Source organism: Ctenopharyngodon idella, chromosome 10 (assembly GCF_019924925.1).
Source record: "Ctenopharyngodon idella isolate HZGC_01 chromosome 10, HZGC01, whole genome shotgun sequence".
NCBI classification, from domain to species: domain Eukaryota; kingdom Metazoa; phylum Chordata; class Actinopteri; order Cypriniformes; family Xenocyprididae; genus Ctenopharyngodon; species Ctenopharyngodon idella.
In genome coordinates, this window is record NC_067229.1 from 28,800,491 (window position 1) to 28,819,266 (window position 18,776).

An 18,776-nucleotide genomic window follows, 5' to 3' on the forward strand; every position below is an offset into this window, starting at 1 on the left:
CTTGCTCACTCATCCTTCCCCTGGTAAACAATAATCCTTAATATGTTGTTGTGCTTTGGAAAGGGAAACAGTGTCTCTATTATTTTCGGAGTTTAAAGTGGAATGACCAGGGATAGCCTCCGGACAGCTTCTATATTTTAATATTTTCTGCTCTCATGAAAGCTCCACAGTGAGCACTTTAAGATGTGCTTGGCATTTTAGTGATTCGGCAAAATAATTGCAAAATGATGGCTTTTAATGTGGTCTAGTGTTGAATGGCTGTGGATGCATGTTGTGCTGTAACTAATGCAAAAAGGAACAGAGATGGTAGTATTGTTCTGAAGATCAAGGATGGCACATCTCCATAAAGTATTGCTGTTGCTTGCATTTCCTACGAATAGTCATGGTAAAGTCAATATTTTTTGATTCATTGTTTGATTTTGAGACTGTATCGCCAAAGTCAGAACTGGCATAATTAGATTGTACAGAAAATATTTGGACCTTGGTTTTCATGTTTTGAATATTTTGGTTTTGTCTAGCCTGACTAAACTATATAATATTAATAAATTATATAACAAATATAAATTATTTATCTTATTTTTATGCATGATATCATTTGCATTTTTTGTATATATTAGTTAAATAAATGTATATTTATTCAATCATTTGGCCAGTAACTCTGTTCACTTAAGAAGTTCAAACCTGATCTCAAGAGAAAATGCAATTATTTTACGTTTAATGCTAACCCTAACCTTTGAGTTGTACAAAATGTTACGATTAAAAAAAAAAAAAAAACGAGCATGAGGGTCCACCCCTAAGCCTAACTCTCAGTAAGGTGTAAGTATGAATAAGATTGTACAATTTCATACGAATTTGTCTAAACTTAAAATATTTACAAATTGCCTTGAGAGTATATTTTAACTTGTCAATTTCAAAATCAACTACCAGCCTTGTCAATGGATAATACACTTTTTGGCTTTTCAAATATTATTTTGTGAGTGTTTGTGCTTTATCACCAGCCTAGGGAAGTTTGTTGGCCTTGTCCAGTTTATCTGGTTAAAACTATTAAAAAAAAGACCTGCCTAACCAGCTTCGTCAGGCTGGGAGATAAGCTAACCACCTTAGTTTACACTGTTTTTTTTTCCTTCTGCATGGTCAGCAATTAAAAACCCTGTATCTTTTAACTGCTATTCTGAAATGCGCAGTCATTAGCATTTAGCCAAATTAGCACAGAATACAACCTTGAATTAAATTTGACCTCAGACATATGTTTTCCCTGTTATGGAGTCAGCCGTATCATTGTTTGGGTTTCTTGACGCAAAATGTCCTTCACAGTACATCATGGTCGTTGCTACGCAAAACTAAGGAAGCCATAACAAAGCTAACCCTGAGTCTGTGTGCTGATGGCCCAATCAAGCTAGCTTACATCAAGGTCAATATAGTCCCTGCTGTTTAACACTGATAAAAATGCTTTCAAATGCCTCCCTGATGTTTTGTGTTGTTCACACTCTTTGAGCTGTATTCATTGTCATTAACTGGTTGGTAATAATCATACTAGAAGGCATATTTACTCTTGTCTGACCACTTTAGCTGAAAACTTGTTTAATTAAATGGTAGTCATGGGTGGGAAGTTTTCAGTTGTTATAATATAGTAGCTAAAATTAAACACTAGTCCTTTACAGTGTGGGGAAGCTACTTTGAATCTGTAAACTTGCCAAGCTAGAAGTTAAACTATAGTCAAGGTACCATTTTAATCTAGTTAGCTACACTACAAGCTACTAACAAAAAGAAGCTAACTACATTGAAGCACATTGAACTCACAGTTTGAACATTCTTGTTTAATTTATTTTCAAGATCTGAGGTGAATAATCCATGGTCACTTTCAGAATGCCTATAAAGGTGCAAAATGATGTTCAAACTCATACTAGACACCTTTAAGATTAAATAAAGCACATAACTTAGTACCTGAGATTATCATTATCATACCTTGTATGTTGTTGTTTTTTAGCTGCTATGTCGCCGAAATAGAAACCGTTTTTTTAAATAGAATCCGCTGTTGCCCGTCGTGACAAAAACTCTGATTAACATGGAAAAGATACCCTTTATCGCATGTCGCCACATCGTGTCTGGTTAGGACAAGGTGTTGGTTTTTCAGTTTAGGACCAACACTGGTCCTGTAGTCACTACTTTTTCCTTTGTGGCTGTAGAACATCAGAGCTTGTTATCTGAAAAGCATATAGGACACGATCCTTGTGTTCCAGCACATCAAGCATATGAGAGCCCAAAGGCTCAGAGTCGTTGCACCTTGGCAAACACATGCACACTTGATTGCTGTCTACTGGGACCACTCTGCCAGAACAATACAAAAGCATTTCTGCCCTGTCAAACCTGACATACTCCTTCTTGCCCCAGGCAAAGTTGACAGTACAGCCCATAACCATGAGTTAAAGCTGATCGGACATGTTTTAGTGGGGTCCGGGTGTGTGTATGAGTGCAACCAGCCTTTATCAAACTGAAGACTACTCTGTTCTTACCCTAGTACATGATGGATCATAAATGTTCCAAGAATTGTGGTTGTTTGTAAGATGACAGTGACAAAGCAACAGACAGGTGGAACAGCGCAAAGGTAATACTTGCGGTAAAGGTGGCATTTCAGGAATGTCAGATATGGGAATTGTTGACGGGAAGTCACAGAGAGCTCGGTTGTGAGCAGCATTCCGCAAATTCTGTGGTGTCCTAGCAACAGTTTTACTGTAGTGGGATTTCACAGTGCATCGCTGAATTAGCTGTGACAGCAAGGATAAGATTCTTCTCTAGTCTCTTGGGTGATGCATAGACAAATATCACGGAAAACGGATGCTTTCTACAAATGGATAATGCTGCTTCAGTGCTGCAGAAATCCTTTGATTTGCAGAACAACTTCCTCATCCTGTATTGGCTTTGTTTGTTGTACAAACATAAGTTTAATATTTGCCTACTATTTTGGAGTTGTTTGTATTACTCCAGACTTTAGCATCACATGATCCTTCAGAAACTATTCTAATATGCAGATTTGCTGCTCAAGAATTTTTTTTTTTTTTATATCAAGGTTGAAAAGTGAAACGGTGTACATTTTGAGTTCAAAAGAACAGCATTTATTTGAAATAGAAATCTTTTGTAACATTATAAATGTCTTTATTGTCACTTTTGATCAGTTTAATGCATCTTTTTTTCTTTCAAAAAAGAGTAGTGTACACAAAATGTGTGCTTCTCGTCTACCATTAATGAACATTCAAATATGTGATAAAATCATGGATCAGAGTTCATAAATCATAACATTATCAAGTTTCATAAATCTACATTAAAAGAATGGTTCAGCCAACTGTGTGAACTATTCCTTTTGCTAAATCTGTTCAACTTTATATAATATTTATTAATGTCATTTCTTGCCTACAAAATGATTTAGCAAAGTTTGTAAAGGAGAATTATTTAAAACTTTGGTATTCTTAAATAATGTAGGAAATCTATCTAGATTTGCTAGCACAAACCATCTCATGCACTGAGTTTATGTATTGCCAGTGAATTTCAAAGATCCTTTTTACTCATTTCCTCTTGAAAAGCCTGTGGCATATTCGATTCAGGGATGGTTCCTCTAATCACATTAAATGCACAATAAGATTTGTTAACGACACAATGAGATGAATTGGCATGGCGAAGCCAGATGCCTTGATAGGTCATGTGTATGGTCACCATGGTAACACAGGGTCATTGGAAAAGTGGGCCAATCATCTTCCTTTTCTCCTGGTGGCTGCTATGTGGCGAGATGCCTGTCTCTAGGATACGTCAGGGTCTCATCCATGCGTCATATATAAATCCCTAGTTGCAGTAAAGGTTCAGTAATATTAAAGCAAAATTTATTGAAGATTATGCATATTAGGGTTGCATATGAGGTTTTTAAAATGTGCTAAAGTTCCTAATTGAGCTTATTCAAACTTGGACATTTTATATTCTGAATGAGCCTCCAAGGTGGAAAACTGCAGACTAAGAGCTATTCAACAGCAGTTTATAAGTGTTATATTCTACAAAAAAAAAAAAAATGCTTTTTTCTTTCAGCATGTTGTGCTCATGCATCCCTTTCTGCAGTATGGGATAATAATGTGAATACAATCTGCCTGTTCTGTAAAGGGATTATCTAGTTTCTTTTCTCGGTTTAACTCTCTGCATGTGGTAGGCTACTGCCTCAGCCTGAGTTATTCCACTGGAGGTTTTGTTTTGTTGTCTATTTCATCGCATCCATGTTCTGTGCGTTAACAGTAGATGTCTTGCGGAAGCTTGTTTTTCGTTATCCATATTGCTTTCAACTGAATCTAGATGCGGGGTCTGGACTAAGGCAGACCTCGTTAGCATTAAATATGGGTTTGTATTTGTAGCAGTCAGACTGGGCAAGATATAATTGGAACCCTGATTATATTTTATCTGCATGGACAACAGACTGCCTGAAAAAGAGGAATCAGTCTGTGTACGTTTATAAACATGGTGTAAGCACACATTTTTTCCCCCTACAGTGCTACAATATAGTCTTTTAGTTCATTTTATGTCATGGAAGAATTCAACAGTTATGGTTTTGAATACCTTAAATGTTTGCTGACACCAGCTTGCAGATGGACACCTAAAAACAGAAGGCTATCACTAATTATCATAACCCTCATAGGACTGCATGTTGTTGCTTGGTGTCTGTTGCTTTGATAAGGCTTGTTTCTAGCTGCAAATCCTTTCTCAGAGGTGTATTTCACTAGATACCCTTGGCACTGATTCATATTAACAGCTGAAAAGCACACACTACAATCATTTGACTCTTATTGATTGTCTAGTCACATTATTCTCCTTAGTGTCCGTGTTGCATCATAAATGTAGCAGCGGAAATAAAAGAAAAAGTCTATTGAGAACAGGTGAAGCTTGAAGATCTGTGAGGGGTGGGAATTTATCTGCATGCTGGGCTATTAGAGGAAGGACTGGGTTAAGAGGGGAGGGATGGGATCACTGTGCTGGGCTGAGAGGGAAGAGTCTAGATAACTGCTGGGCTGAGAGAGGGAAGAGTCTAGATCACTGTGTTGGGCTGTGAGGGGATAGTCTCGCGTAGTTAGATTTTCAGACTGACGGCAGAAGGTCTGGACTCCATTGCAGCTTTCATTGGCTAAGGACCACCCAAGACAACGTCTGACCGACATGTAAAGCAATCAATCACAGTTCCTTTTGTTCCGCGGCATGTTTAGGGCCATGGAAATGTAAAGTTGATGTCCCTACAATAACAGGTCGACGTGCATCTAATAAATTATTCATTCAAGAATGTTGTGCAAGTCTACTGCAACAATATAGTAACAAACTTCACATACTTTTGAAAATCTTGCATTTAGTTGATCCTGATCCTGAAGCGAGGTGTCACAGTTGTAAACACAAAAGCTTCTTCCATGAGGGGGTTTGGCATCACTGCATCTTTGTTTCCAGCTGGACCGTTAAAGAACGCGACACACAGGTCTCCTGGAAATCCTGTAGAATTCAACAAATCAAATGACTACTTCGAAACTCCAAAAGTGTTTCCCATTTTGTATGTTATATGCATCAGATATTCAGCCATGGACCCGTGGGCATGACGCCTGAGGCTGAGACTAGTGAGGGGAGGGTCTATAAAGGCTTTCGCACCGGAGGAACCTTTTCATAGTTCCTAGAACTATTGGCTGAAGTACCCGGATTTTGCCGTGCTCGCACCACAGGAACTAGGAACGATTTTAGTTCTAGGAACTCCTTTTGGGGGAACTAAATTAGCACCTACTTCAGAGTAGGGTCTAAACCAGCACTATAGGAACTATCAGTGACGTAAGTGTACATTGATTGGTCAAACGCATGTCAAACACCGGCACCCAGCATTTTTAAAAAGCTGTGTAAACATATTTACCTCACAAACATGGAAAACAGTGATAACGGTATTCACCTGTTGTCTGCAGGGTTGTGTTCTTTTCTCCGCCTCAATACTGAAAGTTGTCATAGGAGATTTTGTCTCTTAGCCCCAATTTTTGCTCTTTCATTCGTGTAGATTATGCGTTTACATTCCATTCTGTGTTATCACGAAACCCACGGCACACAACAAACAGCTCCGATCACGGCATCCTCCATTCACCGGTTTTTAGCGTTTGTAAATGCCGCGCTTAAAAACGCCGCTGTCAGCTGCTTCGCAGTTCCTATTTCCAGTGCGAATGCAACCAGGGACATGGCCCGGGGGAGAAATTAGTTCTCGGGGAACTATCCTAGTGGGTAGTTCCTAGAACTGAGTTCCTAGAACTATTCGGTGTGAAAGCCCCTTATATCACTGTGCTGGGCTGTGAAAGAAGAGCATAGATCACTGGACTGTAAGAGAAAGGTCTAAATCTCTGCTGGGCTGTGAAGTACAAGTCTAGATTGGTGAGCTGTGAAGGGTGAGATGGGATCACTGTTGGGCTGTGAGGGGTAAGTCTAGATTACTATGCTGGGCTTTGAGAGGTGAGATGGGATCACTTCTGGGCTGTGAGGAGAGGGTCTGGATCGTTGGGCTGTGAGGGGAGGATCTAGATCTCTAGACTGTGAGAAATGGATGGAATCACTGGGCTGTGAGAGGCAGGTCTAGGTCACTGTGTCGGTTTGTTAAGGAAGGGTCTAGATCTCTGGACTGTCAGAAAGGGATGAAATGACTGTGTTAAGGCAGTGAGGAGAGGGTTTAGATTGGTGAGCCGTGAGGGGTGAAATGGGATATACTGTGCTGTATCGTATGGGGGGAGGGGTCTAGATCTCTAGACTGTGAGGGAAAGATTGGATCACTGTGCTGGGCCTGTTCATTTTTTCAACTGTGACTGGTCGTCCTGCTGATGGCAGCACTTTCTTTTGTGCACTGCTGTTTCTCTCTGCCTCCTCTCGTTGGCAGGCTTAACTTTGGAAAGAAAGAGTTTATCAATGCGTGAGAGAGAAAGAGTTATCTCAGTCACTCGTCCTTGCACACTACTGCATTCATCATGGGGAACATGGTATCATTTTTACCTCACATACAAACTAAGGAAGATTTGACCCATATTTTAATGTGTCTGGAGAATTTTTCCCTGTATTACAGTAATAGAGCTTTTTAGTTCATCGCTCATGCATGGCCAACTAATGACCAGACAAATACACAAGAGCAGAGTCTAACAATGCAGGAATTTCAGCTCATTCAAGGTGAAGTGTGCAACTTTTCAGTGCTAAAATGCTTTCTCCTGTCCCAGTTAAATGTTTTGAGGCAATTTTAAGAAAGCCATTTGCATGCTGACTTTCTGAAGAATGAGTGCTTTGTGGTGCTTTCAAACATATTGCTGTTTGTTTGAGCGATCGGACATGTCATCATCTGGCTCAGTGGTGTGAGTTTGGATCTGTTTGGCCAATCAATGGGAAATTGGGCAAATTGACCACAAGTCTGCCCACTGTAGGTTGTAATCTGTGTTGGTAAAAAAAAAAATGTATAATACATGCACATTCTACCATCTTTTTGAATCTGACACTGAGATGGATACAAATTGCTTTGATGCCATTATCTGCAATCAGACGAACACAAGCAGTGGAAGGGCTTGCAAGAATGTGAAAGCTGTAAGTGTTGAAAGCTGAGGCAGGCACTACGCCACGGTCTGTCTCTGTTAAACCTGTCACCAGCCTGTGATGTGCCCCTGGACATAGCCAAGTGCCAAACGCCCCACAATGGGTGCCATTTGCAGTCTTGACAGACTACAGAGGCCTGCTTAATCCTGTAAGAAGCTTGATGTATTGTTTCGAGGGGAAGCAACAGAGATGCTGCCCACCACCATCATATTGTCAGTTTTGTGTTTCTGCCCATGTCACTCTGTCTAGTCTATCTTGTTAAATTCATTGTAGGTCCTTTGTGAGGCCAAAATGTTGTGAAATATTTTGTAACCATGACCTTTTTGGTGTCAGTCAATCGATTATAATGTTGTTTGGTGTCTGACGGGTCTTGTTTTTGTAATATCCATGTACATCAATGCCATTTTTGGCATTTGGAAAACTGGTCAAATCAAAAAATGGATAATCTGTCTCTCTTTTTTTCTTTTTTGGCAGCTAATGGCACTGACAGTAAAAACTATAAAGGAGACCGATCTCCCTGTGTCCCCTCCCGTGTCCTCCACGTCCGCAAAGTTCCCATTGAAGTGTCTGAAGCAGAGGTCGTCTCACTAGGAGTACCTTTTGGCAGAGTCACCAACCTGTTGATGCTTAAAGGGAAAAACCAAGTAGGTGCTCCATTAACCTGTGAACACATCTCTGCCCTATCTTTCAGCTCTGTAAGTGTTCGGCAGCATCACTATTGGAACCTCAAGCATTTGAAAAACACTGATGGGTTTGAAATTTGCCTTGTGAGATTCTCAAACCTCACCTTATGCTTTCAATTTGGTTTAGTAGTGGAATTTCCAGATTAAATGGCAGGAATAAGATCAGAGGAAGCCAGCGTACATATTCCCACTGTTAAACCCTCTGTGTGGTTCATCATGGTGTAACTAACATGATTTTGGAAATGTGGGCCTACCTCCACAATGGGGACAACGGTGTGACAATACCATTGTCTTAAGGCTGGCCCACACTAAAAGATTTTTAAAATCTAATCAGATTTTTAAAATGTGAGAGACCATAGTGTGTGGAGTGCCGTGATGTGACCAAGACCGCACACTAACAGATTTCATTCATAAACAACCAGAGTCCCAACTGTGAACACGTGAAATGCAAATTCTCTTTTTTTTTTTTTTTTTTTTTTTTTTGGTTTTGGAGTGAAATATGACCCAGACGTTATTTGTCATGAGAGTGACCCGTAAAAACCCACTATACTAAGAAACACCACCATCAAAGAATCATTTTGCCTGTATTTTTTCTTTACTAAGGGATAGTGAGGACAAGGGTCCAGATCTGTTTTCGCTTCATTAGTGGTGGCCAGTGATAGAAACTGAAGTGTGCGTCCTTTCAAACACATCAAGGTCCATCTAATAACAGAAGCCCTGCAAAAACACAGCAGTCTCCTGCTTCCACTTGAGTGCCTTTTCATATTCAAATGGAAAATGGCATATTTAGACAAGAAAAGACAGGCAGACAGATTTCTAATGCCCCGTTGCATAATTTGTTGTTTGTTGGTTGATTTGATTGGGGCTTCAAAAGATTCAGTTTATTGTTAGATTCTGCATCTATAAATCTCTCACACCTTGCTTGATGAGGTCAGAATAATTATTAGTGGCGCCTGTTAAGACAAGCATCACCATTTTATTGCATGCTTAGGATTAATGATTAGAACAAAACTCTTAACTCAAAATATTAAACTTTGTCCCATATTTTTTGTGCTACAGACGTGATTATGCTTGTTCTACTGTCCATTTATAAGTGCAACACAGCACTGATTATAATTACTGTAATTTATCTCCATTTCTTTTAGTCCACTGATTTTTCATTTGAGTGTTGCATTAAAACAGACTAAGAAGAATTAACTTACACCACATATGTGCAATTAGCTGAATTGTGTTGTTATCGTGACTGAGCACTTACAGTATATCTCTATTTGCACTACAGGCTTTTATAGAAATGGCTTCTGAAGAAGCAGCCATCACCATGGTCAACTACTACACCACAGCCACACCCCATGTCCGCAACCAGCCCGTCTACATCCAGTATTCCAACCACCGTGAGCTCAAGACTGATAATCTGCCCAATCAGGGGGTGAGAATTACATACTGTCTCTCCAACCTGCACTTTAAACCACCACTTTCACTACAATAGTAGGGTCAATGCCAAATAAGGTTATCCAAGATCATTTAATCATTTAAAGGAATCATTTAAAAATAATTGTCAAGTTTTTAATGTTCGGTCACATTTACTGTTGCTTTGCAAAATTTATTGGGCGAGTCATTTCAATAGGAATCTACATTTCGCTTGAGGGCAAAAAGGTTCCCTTAGCATGTTTCATTTGGTCACTTAAATTCACTGTGTTGACCAACAATGCTTCTTGGTATGAAAGTGACTTCTGTGTGAGCTGTGCTTCATACATCTCTACAATATTGACAATAAACAATGGACCTTTTTTTTTTTTTGCCTGCAAAATTTCGCTAATGTGACCGCACCTTTAGACATGTACTTTTAGACCATTTTAAACAAAGTGTTTGATTTAGTATTCTCAAAATGTCAAGTGGTGTAACCATTAGTAAAACGTAATAAAATATTTTGCTTACTTTTTCTGGTTTTTTTCTAGCTATCAGCTATCATGGATCAATTTCTTGTTTATACAATATGACAACCTGAACCAACCTTGTCTTAAAATGGCAAAACAATAACTGACCTTAATTCAAAGTCATGTCTACAGGTGGAACGTGCCCCACTTTGTGCCTGAAAGGCTTATGAGGCTCTAAACTTAAACCTTTGTTAAACCTCAGAATGGTATCTCTGCATATATAGTATCTCCTATATACTTTTGCTTTACTCAGAGCTATTAGTTTTACAGTATGTAAATCGACTCATTACAGAGTCATTGCTGATAGTGCATTTTAGTGCCATTGCCAAAGGGAAGCCCTCTAGTGCAGTAGTGAGATTGAGGTGTGTTTGCATGTACTGCTCCGTGTGAGTGGAAAGTTGAGTTTGCTCTGAATGTTAACTCTATATGTCTCTCTTGTAGAGGGCTCAGGCTGCTTTGCAAGCTGTCAATGCAGTGCATTCTGGGAATATGAGTCTCTCCGGGACTGCGACAGCCAGTGATGGCGGAATGATGCCTGGACAAAGTCCTGTGCTTCGCATCATCGTAGAGAATCTCTACTACCCAGTGTCTCTAGAAGTGCTACACCAGGTGAGATTACACATTACACTAAAATTGTACGATGCTTTAAACTAAAGGCCATTTAATATGACATTTATAATTGTTCTTCAATTGTTCCAAGTATTGACACTTATTTTTGATTCATTACTGATTCACAGGCCTTTGATTAAATTTTTTGTTTGAGACCAACTTTAATTTGATTAAGTATTTGGAAATATCGTGATTGATATTTGATAATATTTCTGTTACAATGTCAGCATGCTTTTTCAATTATTACATAATGATTTAATATATCAAATAACATGACGTTCATGAGAAGTCCTTTTTAATTACTTCCTGCAATATATCAAGCAATCCCCAGGATATTTACGTAGTTCGTTTGCTTGCACTATTTTCAATGTTTACTCTGTACACTTCCTACTTTGTTGTCACCAAGCAACCACATAGATTTACCCTTTCACAAGGTCAAAGTGTCACAAAACGCTTGTGTTCAGAAATTTCTCGAAGCCCTCACATGGGTTGAATCATGAGTAGAAATCTAGATCAGAAAATTGTTGGGAAAACTGGAAAAAACAAAAACAAACATCTTAAACCAGCCTGAGGTGGTTTACTGGTCTGAGCAGGTCTACAAGGCTGGATTCCACTGGTCAGACTGGACTAGTTTAACAGTTTTATAGGGGTTCTGGGCACTTAAATGCTGACTGATCAGCTAAACCTGCTGAGCACCACCTTGGCCAGGTTGGGAGACCAGCTGAAAGACCAGCTAAACTTGCTTAACCAGCTCAGATGAGCAAATCTTCTAGGTCTTAAACTAGTCTGTTTAACATGCTGTCCTTTATGTTCTTGTCCTCTCCTTCATTTAGATCTTCTCAAAATTTGGAACGGTCCTGAAGATCATTACCTTCACCAAGAACAACCAGTTCCAGGCCTTGCTACAATATGCAGATCCAATGAACGCACATCATGCCAAAATGGTCAGTACTGAAATAGAAATCACAGCCACAAAATGCTCCGCTTTATTACCTTGTTGGTGGGATGAATTGGGTTGGGTGGGAAGAAAACATGGCAACCAGCTTTAGTATACGCTAGTTTAGTTCCTCTGGTTGGCTGTGGAGACAGACGGGTTTATCTGTGGTCATCCCTCACCAGTGCTCCGTCCCCTATAATCAACACTTCATGATCAATCATTATGGCACACACACCTGTCTTCCATCACCTCATTTTTGGCGTGCTCTGGTATTTTTTGGTGCGGAGCCGAAAATCTGTCAAAGCAACAGGAAGACGGCAGGAAAACCAGCTCCCAGTAGACCGCACAAATCAAGCCGCCCCTGTAATTAATATGTCACCGTTGAGGTTATCTAATGAATGCCAATGCAGCTCACCAGGGGAAAAAGAGCTAGCAAGTAATTACTCCTCTGGTCTGAGGGTGTTATCTATTGTGCGGCTGCCATGTTGCATTGCCTCTATGCACAAAGAGAGTATTTGTTAGTGTTACAGAAGGGGTGGGGACAGGGGTCTCTTTTGAAATGGGCAATGAAGCCCCCCTTCCTCCCGTATAAAATTGCTGGAAAAAAAGGAACAATTGTGTGCAAATGCACCTTATTTTCCCAGCGTCTTGGCTGGAAAAGTGCAAGTGATTCCCACTTGCAGAAATGCAGAACTAACTAAAAGTAGATTTTTACATTTTCTTAAAAAAAAATGCCATTCAAAGTTTGAACCACCGAAATTACTGCTTTTATTCAGCAAGGACGCATTCAATTGATCAAAATCGACAGTAAAGACAAAAGTTCTTTTGAATCTTCTATTCATCAAAGAACTCTGAAACTAAGTATGATGATTTCCACCGAAAATTTTAAAGGATTAGTTCACTTCTGAATGAAAATTTCATGATAAATTACTCACCCCCATGTCATCCAAGATGTTCATGTCTTTCTTCAGTCGAAAAGAAATTAAGGTTTTTAAGGAAAATATTCCAGGATTTTTCTCCATATAGTGGACTTTAGTGGGGTTCACCGGGTGGAAGGTCCAAATTCAATTTCAGTGCAGCTTCAAAGAGCTCTACATGACCCCAGTCGAGGAATAAGGGTCTTATCTAGCGAAACAATCAGTCATTATCTAAAAAAAAATACAAATTTATATACTTTTTAACCACAAATGCTCGCCTTGCACTAGCTCTGTGATCCACATGCATGATGTAATCAGGTTAAAAAAGGTCACGCGTGACGTAGGTGGAAGTACCGATCCAGTGTCTACAAAGCAAATGTGCAACGATTAAGCCAAATGCCCTTTACCAAAAAAAAAAAAAAAAAGAAGGTAAAACAGCGATATCGGTTAGAGGAGAAAATTAGATGAAGTTTTTCACCCTACTCCCAGCTACGTCACGCATGACCTTTCAACGTAATGCGTGGCGCATCGCAGAGCAGTGCAAGGTCAGCATTTGTGGTTAAAAAGTAAATACATTTTTATTTTATTTTTTAAAAAAATGACTGATCGTTTCGCTAGATAAGACCCTTATTCCTCGGCTGTAGAGCCCTCTGAAGCTGCACTGAAACTGCAATTTGGACCTTCAACCTGGTGAACCCCACTGAAGTCCACTATATGGAGAAAAATCCTGGAATATTTTCTTCAAAAACCTTAATTTCTTTTCAACTGAATAAAGAAAGACATGAACACCTTGGATGACGTGGGGGTGAGTAAATTATCATGAAATTTTCATTCAGAAGTGAACTAATCCTTTAAGCAGCACTGTTTTCAACATTGATAATAATAAGAACAAATGTTTCTTGAGCATCAAATCATCATATTAGAATGATTTCTGAAGGATCATGTGACACCGAAGACTGGAGTAATGATGTTAAAAATTCAGCTTTGATCACAGGAATATATTACAGTTTAAAATATATTCACACAGAAAACTATTTTTAAGCTTTTTTAAATTGTAATAATATTTCACAATATTACAGTTTTTACAGTATTTTTTATTAAATAAATGCAGCCTTGGTGAGCAGAAGGGACTTCTTTCAAAAACATTTAAAAAATCTTACCGACCCCAAACTTTTGAGCACTAGTGTACTGTATATAATGCTACACCATAATGCTAGGGTGTTGTTGGTGGCTGCCAGGGCATTGCATTGCAGTTGCCAAGGTGGTCTTAATGGGGTGGTGTCTCTATGATATTCTAGTGGGTAAATATGGCTTGGAACCCTAATTCAATATAAGACTATGGGATTTCCACATTTTACCATCCACCATTCAGAATTTATCTGCTTGCTTAAAGCTAATAGCACACAACTCTTCATTCTTCAGGCCACTGTCAGGATTAGATGTGATTTGCATTTGTCATCAGGGTTTAGTTAAATGAAGTGGCTCCATGGGAGAAGTTAGTTCACATTCCCTCCACCCTGCCAAACCTGCTTCAGGCCTACACAGACAATTAAATAATGAAAATGTCGCTTTGGATTAAGAGGCAAACTCATGTTGTGTGGAGTTCTTCTTTTATTAAACTAAGCAGTAATCATAGGTTCACATATATCTCAAATGGTTATAGTAAGAAAACTGACCCGAGAAAGCTATATTTGTCACTATAATGGGTAATACTCTGGGTTAGTACAGGGGGAGATTACCTTAAATGGAAATCATCATTTGTGTTGCGAATATATTTTGAAGTTTTGTGGTTTGCAAGTTTGATTCATTTTCACTGCACATGTTTTTTATTCTTAGGCCTCCTTGTTCCTCAGTAGAGATACAAACCTTGTGACTGTGGCTTCTTCCATATCTGTTTTAGTAGTTTGGCTGTTAACAGATAGAAAAGCTGAGATGAGATATTTGGGCTCCATTAAACCCTGATGTAATGAAGCAGAGCAGGTGTAATCAATGAGAATGTGCCGGAATAGTTCAATGTCTTGTGATCGGAAAGACAAACAAGCTCCTGTTACATGTGTGACTGCACGACCTGCTCTGCTGTGTGAATCTAACAGGAAAAGAATAAAACATTTTAAATTATTTTTTAAAATATTATTTATTTTTTATTAATATTTATTTTATTTTTATTTTTTAAATTCAATTTATTTACATATAAGTTATTACAATAAAAATTATCATGACCTATAAAAAATTTACTTTAATTTTTTACCCTCACTAAAACAGACTTTTACCTACACTTAAAGGTGCTCTATGTAAGTTTTTGACTGTACTAAAGCATAAAAATACCATAATATGTTTGCAGATATTTATTAAACATGCGAGTTCACATACTTGTTTCTCTGAAAACCATTTCTACAGCCAGTTACTTTACTTTGAAATTTACGTTCCGTGTCTGAATTTCTGTTTTTGTTTTGGTCTGTGCATGACCGCGCGTTGCCAATTTACCCAATAGTATTTCGCCACCCCGGGTTGCCCGTCGGCGGAAAACACACGCAGCGAATTGCAGCCATGGAAGCCAGCGAACAAACTGGGTCAGAGATCGCAGATTCTACCCGACCTAAAAAGCCTCAGCATCCATCTAAAAATCTCTATGAACGGGAGCATATTAAAACGCGATATCAACTCATCATAAATCAATAAATCAACTAATTATCTTACAGTGTGTAAGTCTCCTCGCCTTCCAATGTCAATTGAGCTCGCTCCTGTTGCGTGTCTTCAAACTGGCAACCCGCGAGAGCGTCGAGGAGGAGGGGGCGGGGCAAACAATATTTTGAATTTGGACTGCAGTACCCGTTTCAACCACTAGCTGTCATTCTTACATAAAACACCTTTAAACAGAATACATCATACAGTTACAGATACAATTGATTGATATCATATATATGTACTTATAACCCTTAATATGTATATGAATTCTGTCTGTCTTATTAATAGAAAGGTCCATGCAGCAAATAGAAACAGAACAAGGTTAATTCTAAGTAGAGCATGTTATACAATACTGGATGTATCATGTGATGCAAATCACGTTCCACAGGAAATAAAAACAAAAGGAAGGAGAAATAAAATAATAGCTGAAGTACCTACAGTATACACAAGAACAGCAAGTGTAAACCAAATAAATAAAATAATAAATATTTAATAAATAATAAAAATACAACTGTTCATTGTTAGGTCATGTTAGCATCATGCTTCAAGAATAATGTAGATGTACACAGTAAATGATGAAAATGAAATTAACATTAACTTAGATTAATAAATGATTTATGAGTATTTTTCATTGTTAGTTCATGTTAACTGATGTCAAGAAATGGAACCTTTTTGTAAAGTGTTAACAATATATAATCTTTGGTAAGTTTTCTACCTGTAGTGGTCATCAAAACGTAAACTGACTCAATTGTCCCCAATTTCTCGTGTTTGCAAAGGTGTGAGCTGTAAGTTTGATAATACATCAGTAATATAAGGAGAATGAGATCTATTTTTGTATTAATATTTTCTAAAAATGTGAATGCAATAATTCTTAATTGTCCTAAAGTAGGTTTCCTTTTATTTAGGCAAAATATAATTTCTTTGTTTCTTTTAAGAGAATGGTATTGTAATGTTGTATCCCTTTCAGGCTTTGGATGGGCAGAACATCTACAATGGCTGCTGCACTCTGCGTGTTGAATTCTCCAAGCTGACCAGTCTGAATGTGAAATATAACAACGACAAGAGCAGGGACTTCACACGTCTAGACCTTCCCTCCGGGGATGGGCAGCCTGCAATGGACCCCACCATGCAGACTGCTTTTGGTAAGACATATACACTTACATACAGAAATACATGGGTGATTCTTCAATTAGGGGAACCTAAGTCTTCAAAATTATAAGAGCACACATGCTCGTTTTCTCCTGTCAGTCTTTGGCATAACATGCAAGGCATACGGCGTCGTATATGGACATTTTCAGATTTGCTGATGATCAAAACATGTACTTTCCAGGAATTTCTTCAGTTTATTGCTGTTGTTGTAGCAGTCAACAACAGCACAGCTTAACCCTGCTCTCATTTTAATTTGAAGTAATGTTCAAAAAGATTTTGTTTTGATTAATTTAGTCCCTCCTTTTACCCTGTTTTAACAATGGGCTCTGTGGAGACTGAAACAGGACAGCATCCTAACGGGAGTTAGAATCCATCATGGTGGCACTCATCGTTTACTCAGGAAAAAGGTTCTGTATAAAACCTTAAAGGGTTCTGTCAGGCACTTCATACTGTATGAATTCAATTTTATCACTATCAAAAATTTAAATAACGTGTTAAACATGAAAGTAGTATGCAGTCATTTAAGACATTTCTCCTTATATAGACCTTATTCAGAGCAGCACCATGACAGGTATGAAAGCGAGGCTGTGAGGGATAGACTTACCGTGTTTTCAATGGTATCCGCTGTAAAATGCTGTATAAAGCTCCTAAATCACTAATAATTTTCTACAGCTCATGTTGTCTGGAGTGTTTTTGTCTACTGAAATCTGAAATAACAGTACAACCCACTGAAAAGAAAAGATGGCGCTGCTGTGGATAAGGTCTATAGAACCTTTTTGACATAAAGTGTTCTTTAAAATAGTCAAGATCCTTAGAGTTCCTGTAGCTTTTTTTCTAAAAGGAAAATACTATGTTGAATTTTGAAGATGTTGAAAATTATATTTATAATAATTTAGTATTAATGTCAATAATATGTAATTTTTTTTAAATAATAATTAATACTTTCCTCAATACTGCTATCATTACCATCTAACCTTTTCTCCAAAGACTGAAATATGTAATTACCATCACACACAATACCAAAATACACAATATCCCACAATTTACCAAAATTCACTTGATCAAGGCCACATGATCATAGACGAAATATGCTTTGAAGACATTTGAAGATATTTAAATGTAATATTTGAAAATATTTTATTTTTTCAATAAAAAATTCTATTTGTCAAAAGTTCCACTAAATTTGAGTGCTGGAGGAAGTTTTGTGATTTTTGCACATGTGTTGAAGCTGGTAGCACATTAGTGAGAAGAGACAACTTGTACCCAGACACATAAACTCATACACACATATACATGAGCGCACACACACAAACACATACACATACCATCTGCCTTTTCCTGTGCTCTTCCTCTAGCTCTGAGGAAGTTCTTGTCCCAAGCTAAAGGATATCAAAATGATTTTTCATAGAAACAGATGTATAATAGTATCTAGACTTCGGGATGCTGATTTAAATGTACATTTTGATGTTTGGCATGGAGACATTTTACACTAATTGCAAAATCTCCATTTTGATTTTAGATTTTTCTCTGCAAAATATTTCCGAAGGTATATTCTAGGTTAAAAACACCTTAAAGTCGGCATGAAATGAAAGTTGTAATAGTCTTTTCTTCTCTATTGTGATGTACATCTGAGTGAAATGGCTTTTCAGTCAAGAAGAAATGTAGGGCGGGACTTGATTTTGTCCATGGGGAATTGATTGGATGGTTGTGGTTTGCTATTGGTGGATCTCATGTGAGTGACAGGTTGTCCCGCCCTCACGCCAGTAAACACGTCATCAGAGAAGAGGAGATGTTGCTGCAAGAGGGAGAGGAAGTTATTTTGATTAAAGATTACGGGGCACATGAATAAAAAAAAATGATGTGCACACATAAATTGTTTATAACAAATACTGCAATATTCCATATAAAAATAAGAATTGTCCATTTTGATTTCATGGTGACTTTATGCTTTATCTACCTTACGCTTTGTTGATATTTTAACCTGGAATATTCCATTAATTTTTGTCCGTGTGTATACTGACATTTTGTTTTTTAATCAAACGTGTCCATTTATCTAATAAATTTCTATTAGAAAAGATTGAAATCCCAGTGTAACACAGATATTTTCCTCACTTCCTCATTACCTGTGCGATCCTCGTTTGTTTGCGTGTGTGTTTTATTATAATGCTATCTGTTCGTTGCATGCACACTATCAAAGGGCACGCCTTATCGCACATGCACACAAAGTTATGTGGGCCGGACAGCGTTTGCAGAG

At 38.2% G+C, this 18,776-nt stretch overlaps 1 protein-coding gene across 6 annotated transcripts in view; it reads left to right on the top strand.

Annotated features, from left to right (window-relative positions):
* ptbp3 (polypyrimidine tract binding protein 3) overlaps positions 1-18,776 on the top strand; it is a 74,316-nt gene that overhangs the window by 39,713 nt on the left and 15,827 nt on the right. For 5 of the 6 annotated variants that reach the window (XM_051907690.1, XM_051907692.1, XM_051907689.1 and 2 more), the window contains 5 exons: positions 8,083-8,252; positions 9,571-9,717; positions 10,667-10,834; positions 11,668-11,778; positions 16,341-16,515. In XM_051907690.1, coding sequence (XP_051763650.1) covers positions 8,083-8,252; positions 9,571-9,717; positions 10,667-10,834; positions 11,668-11,778; positions 16,341-16,515 — 771 coding nt within the window. The remainder of the gene's footprint in view (positions 1-8,082; positions 8,253-9,570; positions 9,718-10,666; positions 10,835-11,667; positions 11,779-16,340; positions 16,516-18,776) is intronic. The other variant, XM_051907694.1, reaches the window with a different exon arrangement.